The sequence below is a fragment of the Ursus arctos genome, unplaced genomic scaffold (genome assembly GCF_023065955.2).
Source record: "Ursus arctos isolate Adak ecotype North America unplaced genomic scaffold, UrsArc2.0 scaffold_8, whole genome shotgun sequence".
In the NCBI taxonomy this organism is placed as follows: domain Eukaryota; kingdom Metazoa; phylum Chordata; class Mammalia; order Carnivora; family Ursidae; genus Ursus; species Ursus arctos.
In genome coordinates this window covers 46996487-47009044 of record NW_026623100.1, presented here as the reverse complement: position 1 = coordinate 47009044, position 12558 = coordinate 46996487, and the positions used below count along the sequence as shown (strand labels likewise).

The 12558-nt window shown below is 51.3% G+C and overlaps 1 protein-coding gene across 1 annotated transcript in view; it reads right to left on the bottom strand.

Moving 5' to 3' along the window:
• TCF7L1 (transcription factor 7 like 1) overlaps positions 1 to 9505 on the bottom strand; it is a 150343-nt gene extending 140838 nt beyond the window's left edge. Inside the window, exons 1-3 of the mRNA XM_026481748.4 lie at positions 9263 to 9505; positions 9116 to 9179; positions 8774 to 8901 (exon numbers count right to left, since the gene is read on the bottom strand). Coding sequence (XP_026337533.2) covers positions 8774 to 8901; positions 9116 to 9179; positions 9263 to 9505 — 435 coding nt within the window. The remainder of the gene's footprint in view (positions 1 to 8773; positions 8902 to 9115; positions 9180 to 9262) is intronic.
• Between the last annotated feature and the right edge of the window lie 3053 nt (positions 9506 to 12558).

The window sequence follows — 12558 nt, the reverse complement described above, 5'->3', positions numbered from 1 at the left end:
TCAGAAAGAGACCACCTGAAAGATAATTTGGGAAGTGAAGGAAAAAGCACTGAATGACCTGAATCCTAATTTCAAACCATCTTATACCCACACCCTCCCACACAGACAAAGGTGAGTAGGGAGGAGACTAATACCTTCTCTGGAATTCTTAAAATAATCCTCTGTGTAAATGTTCAGTATTTATTCCTTTAATAGTCAATTTACTGAAATAGTTTTAAATGACTAGGACTGATTTTTAACTTAGAGAGCTTTAAAAAGGCAACCGATTCATGCGGTATTTTATAAAATAAACAATAAGGAAATAATATTTGCACGCTTGGTTCACCAGAGCTTGGTTTATTTTATTTTATTTTATTTTATTTATTTATTTTTTTTTTTTAAGATTTTATCCATTTATTTGACAGAGAGAGCACAAGCAGGGGGAGCGGGAGAAGCAGACTCCCCACCGGGCAGGGAGCCCGATGCGGGACTGGATCCCAGGACTCTGGGATCATTGACCTGAGCTGAAGGCAGACGCTCAACCGTCTGAGCCACCCAGGCGCCCCTAGAGCTTGGTTTATTAACCAAACTATGTTGTAATACAAATTGCAGGGGAAGCAAGCAAGTTTACTCCTCCCACCTTCTTCTACACCAAAGACACACTTGTGTATTCTTCAGCCCTCCCTGATTTCAACAAGGAAAAACTGTCCTCAAGTTCAAAAAAGTGCTAATGTGAGTAGATAACCACTTTTCTCTCCGAAGAGGGTAATCTGCTGCAGTGAACTTCTGGGGGACGCCCACTAAAGGTTATTTAAGTCCTCTGGGGTAGAGCTGGTAGAACAACTTAAGCCCCAGCCACTCACTTAGACAACTGTTTATTTGGGAAGGTGCATTCCCAGGTCCAATTTGTGAAGCCAGAACAAATCTACCCACCCTCCACCCCAACTGATAACTCACATCAGGATTTCTGAACCGAGAAGCAAAGGTCAGCTGTCCTCCCAATTGGAGGAGGGGCTGGTTACATCAGGCCTGCGCGTAGTCACAAGGGTAGAATGGGAAGACTAGACTTTAAACTCACAACCAAGTTCAACTCTTTGCACCAGTCAATTGCCCGTGGTGTGACCTTGAACAAGATACTTGACCCCTACTACTAGTCTGCCCGCCCAGAACCAAAATGGGAATAACAAGTACCTACTTCCCAGCAGGTTAGAAGCTTTGAGAAATATTAAGGTTTTCGGAGCCACTGCCAAGTGCTTTCCCAATGGGGCGGAGCTATGAACACCCTTCAGGAACAGCAAACGAGGGCACCCCCTTCACCAAACATTTGCCAGCATTTAAAAGTCCTATTAAGACAAAACCTCTGGTAATTTGGGGGGGGGGGAGATTCTCTTCTTTATTAGCATTTTTTAGCTACTTAGGAGGCTGAACATTAGTTTCACATATGTGGTTGTTATTTGTAGTTTCTTCTTTGGGGAATTTTTTGTTTATATTTATTTTATGGTTACTTTTTACAATTATGGTGAACACTTGGGGCCTTGTTCCTCTTGAATGAAACAGATTTCTTTTCTTCCTTTCTTTTTTTTTTAAGATTTGTTTATTTGAGAGACAGCAAGACAGAGACAGAGACAGAGACAGAGACAGAGACAGAGAGACAGAGAGAGAGACAGAGAGAGCCTGCGCGAGCACATGCGCGTGGGGGGAGGGGCAGAGGAAGAGAATCTGGAAGCCGACTCCCCACTGAGATTTCTAAAATGCTATAGCACAGTTTGTGCGTATGAGTGTGAGTTCATTTCCTGTCCTGAGGACTCCAGGTAACTAAAGTTATCTATCACCCCTTATCACTTCCCCAAAAGCTCCTGAAAAGGGCCATGTTTAAGAAAACATTTTTATGGTTTTACTTTCAAACTCTGAAATGTATTTCTAAACTAATTGTTCATTTTCCCACGAAAATCTGTAGGCTATATACATAAAGAAATGATTTAAGATTCTGACATTTATTTTAGAACCTTAAAAGTATCTGTCAACGGACGTAACTCAGAGCATCTCTAACACCTTATGAGTCTAAGAAAGAAATCGACAGCACCCCAGAGTTGTTCACTGAGCAGCACATAGGGTACAGAGGACAAGGTGAGTCCCCTTTATTTCCCTTGTGTTCCCTTTATTCCCGAATGCCAAGGTTTTGGAAATTGCAATTTATTTCAACTGAAATCCAATCCAGTTGGAGAGAAGATAATAAAGCATGGGACATATAAAAACCTCCTCCAAAAATACAGATCAGATTAGCCCATTTAGGCAGTTTTCTACATGCTTTTAAGCGGTCAGTCCTTTCCCATCCCAATTATCACATCCCAGTATCTGCCCCTGACCGCAAATGAGTTGTATTTTGATTCCCATTTATAACCTCCTTCAAAATCAGCCAACCTCAGACATTAAAACGAGGAAACATGTCCCAGATACGTCCTAGCTCTCAATCAATGCACGACATTTCATTATTTAACATGTAGGTAAAAGGTTCCCAAAGGTTTTGGGTTTTCTCACGGGGTGCAGAGGAAGGGCCTGTACTGCCAAAACGTCCAGGAGCCTCACCCTTGCCACCTGGCCCTTGGTTGGAGAACACCAAAGCTATCTAGCCATCCGATGCACTGCCCCTCCATCTCTGCCAAGTCCACCTCTGCCTTTTGCCACATTCTCATCTTCAACTCCAGGGCTAGTCTGTAAAATTGGGAGCCCATTTACTGCTGAGCGTCCTCCATCACTGAAACAAGACTGACCTCTTCCCAGTTCTAGACCTATCTCTTCTCCCTCCTGTCTTCTTCCCCATTCATCTTCCACCCTACCGGGCTGCCCTACAAACAAGCTCCCACACCAGCACCCCAAATATACTCTTCTCCATGGCCCTTGGCTCTTCTTCCTTCCCTCTTCTTGTTGCAGCCAAACTTCTTCAATAGATTGTCCAGAGTCTGGTTTTCAACGACTTCCAGGTTACGGTAGACAGAAAATGTGTAAGGTACACAGGGGGCACGAGGGGAGGCTGGTCTGGGGCGGGAGTCTGGTCTGGGGTTCTGGCTGAGTGCGGGATGGGCCACTCCCTGGGACCAACCCACAGCACAGCACCCGGGCACCCACCTGGGCAGTGTTGAGCTGGTATCTCTGCCCCCCCTACCTTATCACCCCCACTTGCCTGGATTACGTGTCTCACTGGGCACCGATAACTTCCTAATTGCTAAATTCCCAAAGCTCCTCTTCACGCCACCATCTTCTTGCCCCTCTCTCTGTGGCATCTGACGCTGAGGACCAGCTTCCGGGATGTCACAGGATCTAGGCACACCTCTTACCTTGGCAAGGGCTCCTTTCCATGCTACCTCAGTGACTTCTTCCTCTGCCCTGAGCATCCTGTCCCTTCCTCTCTGGGCCCCCTGCTCTTCCAATTGCTGCAATTTCAACTATCCACTCATCATCCCCTCGGACCCCATGTGTCCCCGAGGAAACTCAGCAGTTCCTCCAAACGAAAGCCCCTCACAGCCTGTGTGAGTTCTGTTATGGCCAAAGTGGTCAATGAGCATCTGTCCAGCATGGGGCAGGCAAAGATGACACACCAGGACCCCACCTAGAAGAAGTCATTCCCCCAGGTCACCGAGGCTCAGACATTGAGAGTTAACTGTGACATCAGCCACTTTCTGCAGCCAGTTACTATCCTTCCCCACAAAAATTCTATCCTTCCTTTCCATTCAGATACTCGTGGGCACTTTTCACCTCACCCTTGACTCCTAGGAGTCTCCTAACGTTTGTAGCTCCTTCTAGGTCCTCTCTCTCCCACACTGTGATCTAAGCACACACACCAGTCGCAGCACTTCCCAGCATAACTTTCAATGGGTCTCCGCTGCTTCTCGAGTAAGACCGGATTCTTTCACTGACATTCAAGGCCTCCCATGCCCCGGCCCCTCATCCATCCAGGCAAATGGAATAACCTATATTACCCCAAACAACCCTAAACTTTTGGCCTTTGCTCTTCCAGTGCTGGCTTCTACCTCATGATTGGGTTGAAAGAAGACTGTACGGTTTGTTTAAATTTCTTATAATTAACAAGAATCACCTGGAATTGAAGAATGACTGAGTTTCAGGGACTAGTTTAGGTTTCGGGGGGAGTTTCATTTTTAAGTAATCTCTACACCCAATGTGGGACTCGAACTCACAACCTCAGGATCAAGAGTCACATACTCTAGCGACTAGTTTAAAACACCTTCCTCTCCCTATATTCCTTGATCATGCTAGTCCAAAACAACTTTTCTATTCTCTTTCCTCTGAAAATTCTTCTCTGGACTTTGTTGACTCTTAACAGAGACTTCCTATTCGAGAGGTCTGCATTAACACCACTTCAATTTTTAAGCCCTGCAGGGCAAAGCGGGGTGTACCTCAAACTACTTCCCACTGCCCATGACAGGTCCTCAGTAAATGTCAGATGAAGTTGAGAAGTTATGAATTAATCTTAAGGGTGCCGATCTAAATTTCCTAGTTTGGCAAAGTAAAGTCTGACTCTAAACTGGAATATAAGTAGGATAGCTGCATCAAATATATTTGGATTATTGCAGCTTCCAATCAGTTAATCATTTAAATTATTCTTTAGGTCGCAATTCTTTGGGTAGCTTTGCACATCACTGTAAAGGCAGAAACACCGTTAAAGGTTAGATTTTTGTTCGTGTCCTAGCTTACTTTCTCCTCCAGAATCCCCAAGAAGTGAGCTCAATGAAGAATGAGTCCGACCTACAACTTCCCAAAAGTAAAGCAAGTCAGGCATTCCTCTGCCGGATCCACTGACCTACCCAAAGCAAAAAGATGGACAGCATACAAGTTCCCTCCACAGACTTTGTCCCTCGTTGTCACCCCACCACCCCAGCAACCCAAGTGCCAAAACGGCAGCAACCCAGGCAGGGCCCCTGCAAAAGCTCGTTCCATGTAAAAAACCCTCATTAAACCCTGAGTTATATTTAGGGGGGAAAAAAAAATGGAACACAAGTTATATTTAGATGAAATGGCTTTAAAGAATTTTACCGAAAGCAGCATGTTTATACTGATCTTCCAAAAGAAAAGGATTCCCTTATTCGCTCTTACATACAATTCCCAAAGACAGACCACTTCTCTCTCTGTACACAAAGACTTCTGCCGGGGTTCCTTTGTGTCTGGAAGGAAGCAGGCGCATCCAGGATGCTAGCAAGACCGGCCATGAGCAGTGGAGGGGATACGAAGGACTGAAGACGAGCGTACATTTGGAGAACAGAACCATTTCCCACAGGAACCTGAGTTGAGCTGGTCTGACGAAGGTGCCAGAGGGTGATGCCTGAGCTGCACGACAGTAGCTCTTCAGTGTAGAAACTGGACCCCAAACCGTAGACTCCCTTGGCAACTCTACCTAGAACTGTTCTTTTCCAAAATGTCGTCGGCCTCACGTCGTGGTCCAACTCCTCTCCACTAGCTCATAGCTAAGTCACCGAACCACATTCAGCACCACATTCAGCATTTTCGTTTGGGCTCTTATTAGCCGCAGGCTATTTTTGACATCCACTTTCTTCCACGCTGGCTTACGTTTTCCTAACAAAAAACCAGTCAATGGTACCAAGGTGGTAGAGTAAACTTGTGAAGCCTTTTCGTGAACGAATGTGTAATTTCAGGGTGGCTACGTGAAGGAGAGAAAGACGGTTTGTGGCACTTTTTCATCTCTTCACAGGCCACAGGGTCCCCAGGGCTCCCGAGGAGAATGAATCATGGCTTGGAGGCTTGGCACACACCCCAGGCTGAGGGGACCTCTTCTCTAAAGAGCCTCAGGAAGAGGCCACTTCCCAGCCTCCCAGCCAAGCCAGAGTGCAGGGCAAAGGTAAGGCATGGGGAAGAGAAGGCCAAACTGCAGCAGGAATTATGCCAGGGGGTAAGGGTGTTGCAGTCCTGCTGCTTGCTATTCCTAGGGTCAATTAACACCCTCAGAACGCCTCAGCCAATCCCAACTTTTGCTTGTGGCTTGGTATTTCCAGAAAGTGTGAGAGCAGCAGAGAACTGAAGTCACCCAAATTTATACTACTTAAAGGCTCTAGAGGAGCAACGCCTAAGGTCGTGAAATGTGTTAGTAAAACAAAAAAAGACCTGGGATGCCAAAAGAGAGAGCAGATCATCTATTCCAGGCACCCCTCGCCTGCAGCAGCGACCCGCCCCCACCCCTCCTCTACCCCCTCTCTATCTACATTCGTTTGACCAGGCTTGGACCCCAACAGAGGGCCACTCTGTCTGCACCTACAGTTTGCCTACTGTGAGAATCACATTAATTACAACAATATAATCATCCACAGGAAAAGCATCATCTCAACCTCAGAGTCCAGACAATTAAGTGCTTAAGTGTTTCCTTACTTGCTTTCCTAAAAGCTCATGATGCTCAAGGATAGGGCAAAATTAGCAGGTTGTATGGAGCTCATCTAACTGCAGGAAACTTCCCCAGCTCGTCAATGAACTTCGTAACCAGGCAGGCCTGACACAGTTATGGGCACAGAAACTACTGGGAAACTGAACTTACTTCTGTCAGGGCAGTTCACCGGGGGGACAAGATGATGTATGGGAGTGGGACAGGGCACACTAAGTTCCTTAGGACAAGTCGACGGCAAGAAGACCTGAGTGTCCCTGGAGGCTTAAAAGGAGAACGGTGACATGGGCCCAGGCTGGCCACAGCTGCAGGAATAAGCAGGGACAGTCAGAGACAGGCAGAGAAAGGTTGGCTTCTCCAAGGAGAGCTCCAGAATTCCCTGGCAGGCCTGGATTTAGTCATCAGGAATCCCCTGTACCAGCGAAGAGCAGCCCGTGGAACTTCTTAGGCAAAAGAACATGTAAGGTGGAAGAAGGAAGGGAGGGCGGCGGAAGAGGCAGTAAGAGGAAAGAAGGGAATGGACACGAACAGAAAACCTGTCCCCCTGGGGCTCTCGGGGTGGGGGTGGGGAGCAACAGATGAAGACAGGCAGTTGTCAGAGCCACGGTTCAAAGAGGAAGAATCAAAACCCCCCAAAGAGAATTGGGTGGGTGGAAGGAATAGCCCGCTTGAGGGAAATGATTGGTCACATTTGGGACATTTCTGGTGACTTTATCTGCACCAGGACCTGGATCAGTGCTGCTGACTCATGGACCTTAATGCCTCCCAGACTCCTCTTTCCAGACATCTAATGGCAAATGGAAAAATGGGACTCTGTGATCATCCCCCTCAACCCCAGTTACAGGGACCTGAGCAAAAGCGAGCTTTCGAAACTCTTGGGAACAGAGGTACATCTGTGCGCGGGGAAGGGAATCGGCGGAAACCTAAAGAAGTCGGGGCAGCTTGTTTTGCTCAACTTTTACTTTACCCACTTTCAATATGAATGAGAAAAGGCACCAGTCAGATGCCCATATCCAGCTTATAATCAGGACTTCCTGGGGTGCTCCAAAGCAGGGACAAAGCTGTGGGGCCTTCCCTGCTTGAAAGGTGAAGGTGTGTGGTCCCACGCCCCTCTCCCCAGGTCAGAGCCTCCTACCTCCATTTCCACATCCCTTCCGGCCAGGACAGCGCCTCCATTGAATCCACAGCAGTGCCTCCACTCTCCACCCGCCCTGTACCATGCCAGCAGGCAGTGCTCATTCACCACCCCCCCCCCAGCATTTCTCAGGCGGCCCTCAAATTATGATCGCTATTTAAGGACAGCTTAAGCAAAAAGTGCATTTGTCGGGCCTGCCCCCGAGGCGCCAACACCTCCCGCCCCCTAATCAAGCACGAACTGGCAGGCACCGGGAAGCAAGGAGAACCACCAGGGCGCACGTGGCACCCAAGGGACAGCGCGCAAGAGCCTGACACAGTCACAGCAGTGGGTGCTCACCGAAGATCTGCCATCGGACCTAGCACCTGGGCAGTCCGCCCTGGAGTGGGGTGAGGTGGCGGCTCAGGGACACAAAGGCCTCACCGGCCCAGGGCTGCGCCCCTCGCGATGCGGGGGGCGCGAGTTTAGGGCCAGGGAGGGGGCGATGGAATCCGCCCTCATTTGCACGTCGTCTGGGGCCCGGTCAATTTGCTTAATCACGGCTCTAAATGCCAGCGCGCAGCACACAATGCGCGCCCATTAACAGGTTTAAAGTGTCGCAGCGCTCGCTTTAAATGAGAAAAGCCGGCAACAAAGGGGGAAAAAGCCAAGTTCCTCAACTTGAAGAATGCCTCGGGTCACCCTCCAAATCATCTAGGCGAGTTTAAAATCCCAAGCTCCACAGAACAGTTGAGGCCCCTGCTCGATGGCTGGGGGTAGGGAGGGGGTGTGTGTGAATAATCCGCCACGAATACTGGGTTTCTTAGGAACCAACTCGCAGTCGCTCAGTGAAACTGAGTCGGGGGCAACGTCGCCAACCCAGCTCCCCCGGCCCATTGCCCAACTGCCAGGGAAAACTGACGGATTTCCAGGAAGGAAAGCGAGACACCCCCCCCACTCCCGGCCAAAAAAAGCCGGCACAAATCCAAGTTTTCCTTTACTGCCAGCAAAGAATTCTGGAGGCCAGGGAAGACCCCCAGAACTGGACCCCAAAGCCTCTCCCCAGCAGAAGGGGAAAATGTAAAGGAATTTTACTTTCACCCAGACACTGGCCAGCGAAGCCCAACGCTCGGCCGCCACAGAAGAGTTCAACTCCGCAAACATGTTCTGCCCGGGATCCTCCCAGGACGGCCCCATCCCCCAACCCATCGCCGAGCCCGGGGGCGCATCCCGCCAGCCCGGCCTCCCACCCGCCCGGGCGCGGCACAGGCACTCACCGTGCGCGCTCCTCCGGGAGACAAGGGTCCGTTGGAGAGGTACGGACTGCTCAAGTCCGGGATCATCAGGAACGGGTACCCAGGGTACGGGGGGCCCTTAAAGAACGCGCCGTCCTGGGGCCTTCTCACTGCGGGCAAGACCGAGGCGGGGGTGAGGCCCGGGCCCCGGGGACAGCGCGGCGGCAGGGAACCCGGGGCGGGGACCGCGCTCCAGGACGGCTGTGGCCGAGGGGGGCGGAGAGCAGGGGCACGGCCACGGGGCAAGGGGAACCGTGGGCGGCCTGAGCTGAGGCGCTGGGCGCAGCGGGGCCGGGACTGGGGGCTGCCCCGACCCGCACGTACCTTCGGCGAAATAGTCCCGCGGCTTCTGGAAGGCGTCCCGGGCGGGCTGCGGGCGCCTCTCCGCCTGCGGAGGAGACACAAAGGCGAGGGCGGGTGAGCGGGCGCGGGGCCGGGGTCCCCCGGGGTCGGCCTCGGGAGCCTCCTTACCTCCGAGTCCGAGCTGCTGCTTTGGTTCTCCGACTCGTTGACCAGGGACGACTTGACCTCGTCCAGGTCCCGCTGCGCGGAGGCACTGTCGCTGCTCGGCTCCTGCTCCTCGCCCCCCTCGTCTTGGAAAGGGATCAGTTCGTCGTTCGCCCCGAGGTCGTCCCCTCCGCCGGCCGCCCCGGCGCCCGAGCCGCCACCGCCGCCGCCGCCTCCCCCGCCGCCGCCGCCGCCGAGCTGGGGCATGGTGGGGCCGCGCGGGCCGGGGCCGCCGCTCTCCGAGCCCCTCGCCGCCCGCGCCCGGCCCGGCCCGGCGCCCGCCCCTCCCTCTCTCCTTCTCTCCCTCCCGCTCGCCGGCCCGCTCGGCTCGCAGCCGCCGCGGCCGAGGCAACAAAGTTTGACAGGGCGTGGCCCGGCGGGAAGCGGGCCGGCGCGGCCGGGCCGGGGCGGGGGCGGCTCGGCTCGGGCCCCTCCGGCAGCGCCCAGCCCAGGGCTCCCCAACTCGCCGCCGCCGCCGCCGCCTGCTCCGCCGGGGCGTCCCAGCGCCTGGCCCGCCGGGGAGGGGCGAGCGGCGGAGGAAGGAGGGATCGCCGGTCTGGGCAGGGGGGCCGGAGGGAGGAGCCCCGGCTGCAAGCTGACACCCGCGCGCCTCGCGGAACCCGGAGAGCTCCGGCGCACACACACTCACTCGCATTCACACTCGCACACCACTCACTCACACCTTCCGGGGGCTGCGCCTCCCCGCCGCGCGTACCTCCCTCGCCCCCCACCCCTTCCCGCCTCGCCCTGACCCCCTCCCCTGGGCCTCGCCCCGCACCCCCGGCGCCCCGCCTGCACCCTCCGGCCCACCGCCCCCACCGCTAGGCATCCCCTAACTTTCTTCCAAAGAACCCCCAGAACTCCGCACCGCTTCCACACCCCCTCCCACCGCAGCGGCGCGCCGGCGGGCGGCACTGCCCCCTGCGGGAAAGCTTCGGACACACAGACCCGGCCGCGGACACTCGCAGCCTGGAGTTCGTCGGAGCACGGGATCCCGCCAGCCTGCTCGCCCTCGCGGGATGCGTAGGACAGAGAGGATCGGACAAATTTATGGCACCCTGGAATATACCGGGCGGCCTTGTACTCCTCCTTCCTGTGGGGTTCCAACGCACCCCCTCCCTAGCCCAGGTTTTTGACCTTGTTCAGGTGTCTAAAGTCACCCGCCGCTGAAATCCCGAAGATCACCTTTGCCCCATAGTTCCGGACCAGGTCAGTCAACGAACTCGTAGTCCTAGTTTCGGAAAGGATTCGGATTTGGTTCTTTGCGAAGGAAAATTGTGTGTCTGTGACCTCTGAAGCCGTTCACAAAGCTGCCTCGGAAGCCAAGGAGCATATAAAAAATAACCCAGCCAGCCTCGTGCTGAAAGAAATGCCTCTTAGAATTGCATTAAGATAGCATATCCCTCTCCAACCAGTTTGGGAAAGTTTAAAAAAGTGGATCTCGGGCCATCCACAGTGGGAAGTGTTGGCAAGAGCATCCATCTTAAAAGCAGACTTAAAGACAGTATGGGAATACCTAGAACTGTTTTCAACACCACTGGCAGGGGAGTTTTCTGTGGCGATTCCCCCCCACACGGACAAAGTCACAGAGACAAGGAAGTTCAGAGCAGCAGGGAGGTTGGGAAGAGGGGTTCTGGGTCTCATAGTGGGCGTCTGTGCAGCAACCAGCTCAACAGAATGAGGCCGCTGCACATAGGGATCCTAGAATGATTCCGGAGGAACATTAAATGAAAGACAGTATATATGGCCCTCGTTCATTTTGTTTTTTGAAAATTAAATATATTATATATTTATTTATTTGTTTGTTTATTTATTTATCTTTTTCAAACAATATCCATGGATCTCATAGTATCTTGGGTAAAAGGTAAAAGTCCCTCTTTGCACGCTTGCCACCCCTCACTCCAGTGAGACGCTGTTACTGGTTGGGTGTGCGCTTCCAGACATTTTCCCAGGCACATGTAAACACATACACAAATGTTCAGATTTACTTCCACATTAATAGAATTATACTGTTCATATTATGGTGTGATATTTTTATGTTTCTAAAAGAAAGGTTTTCATGTGGTCCGTAAACATATGAAAACCCGATTGTATTCGTTTCCCAGGGCTGCTGTAACAAATTGCCACAAACTTGGTAGCTTACAGCACTGGGAAGGCATTCTCTCCCTGTTGGGGAGGCCGGACGTCCAAAATGAGTTTCACTAAATCAAAATCAAGGTGTTGGCAGGGCCAAATGCCCTCCTGACGCTGTAGGGAGAATAGATTCCTTGCGTCTTGCACCTTCTTTCTGGTGGCTGCCTGCGTTCTGCGAGAGCCCATCACTCCAGTTTCTGCCTCTGTGGTCACGCTGCCTCCTCTGTCCAATCTCTCTCTGCTTCCTTCTTATAAGGAAGGACACTTGTGATGTCATTTAGGGCCCACCCAGGTAATCTTGGATAATCTCCCCACTCAAGTTCCTTAACTTAATCACATCTGCAAAGACCCTTTTTCCTTAGTAGGTGACATCCACAGGTTCCAGGGATTAGTACGTGGACAGATCTTTGGGAGGAAGCCATTATCAGCCAGCCACACCTATCGCCCTCGAAGAAAGGCAAACTGAAACAGCACAGAGATACCATTTGTCATCTATCAGATTGGCGAAGGCAGAGACAATTGCACCCAGCACTGGCCCCTCTGCTGGGAAACATACAGCTGTTGGGCAGGGCTGTAACATTTCTGAAAAGAAATTTGGCAATAGCTATGAAAAACCTTTAAATATGTACACCTTTGACTCATCTATACACGTCTAGGATTTTATACCAAGAAAATAACCAGGCACACAAGTAAACCTGTACAAGTGTATTCATCACAGTGAAAAGCTGGAAACAATCTCATTGTCCCCAGATAGGGAATTGTTAAATAAAATCATGATGCATTCATTGGATGGAATGCTATGATGTTGTGAAAATATATTTGTCAATGTGGAAAGAGGCTCATGACAGTGAAAGTAGCAGATTAAAATTAACGTATATAGACTTCTGGGTTGCCTGGGTGGCTCAGTGGGTTAAGTGTCCAACGCTTGATCTCAGGGTCCTGAGTTCAAGGCCCGAGTTGGGTTCCATGCTGGGCATGGAGCCTACTTAATAATAATAATAATAATAATAATAATAATAATAATAATTTAAAAATGTATATAGACTTCTGCTCTCCATTCTAATGGAATATTAATGTCAGATTGTCTTTTCCAACAAAAACCACTATAAATGCTAGGTAAAATACTG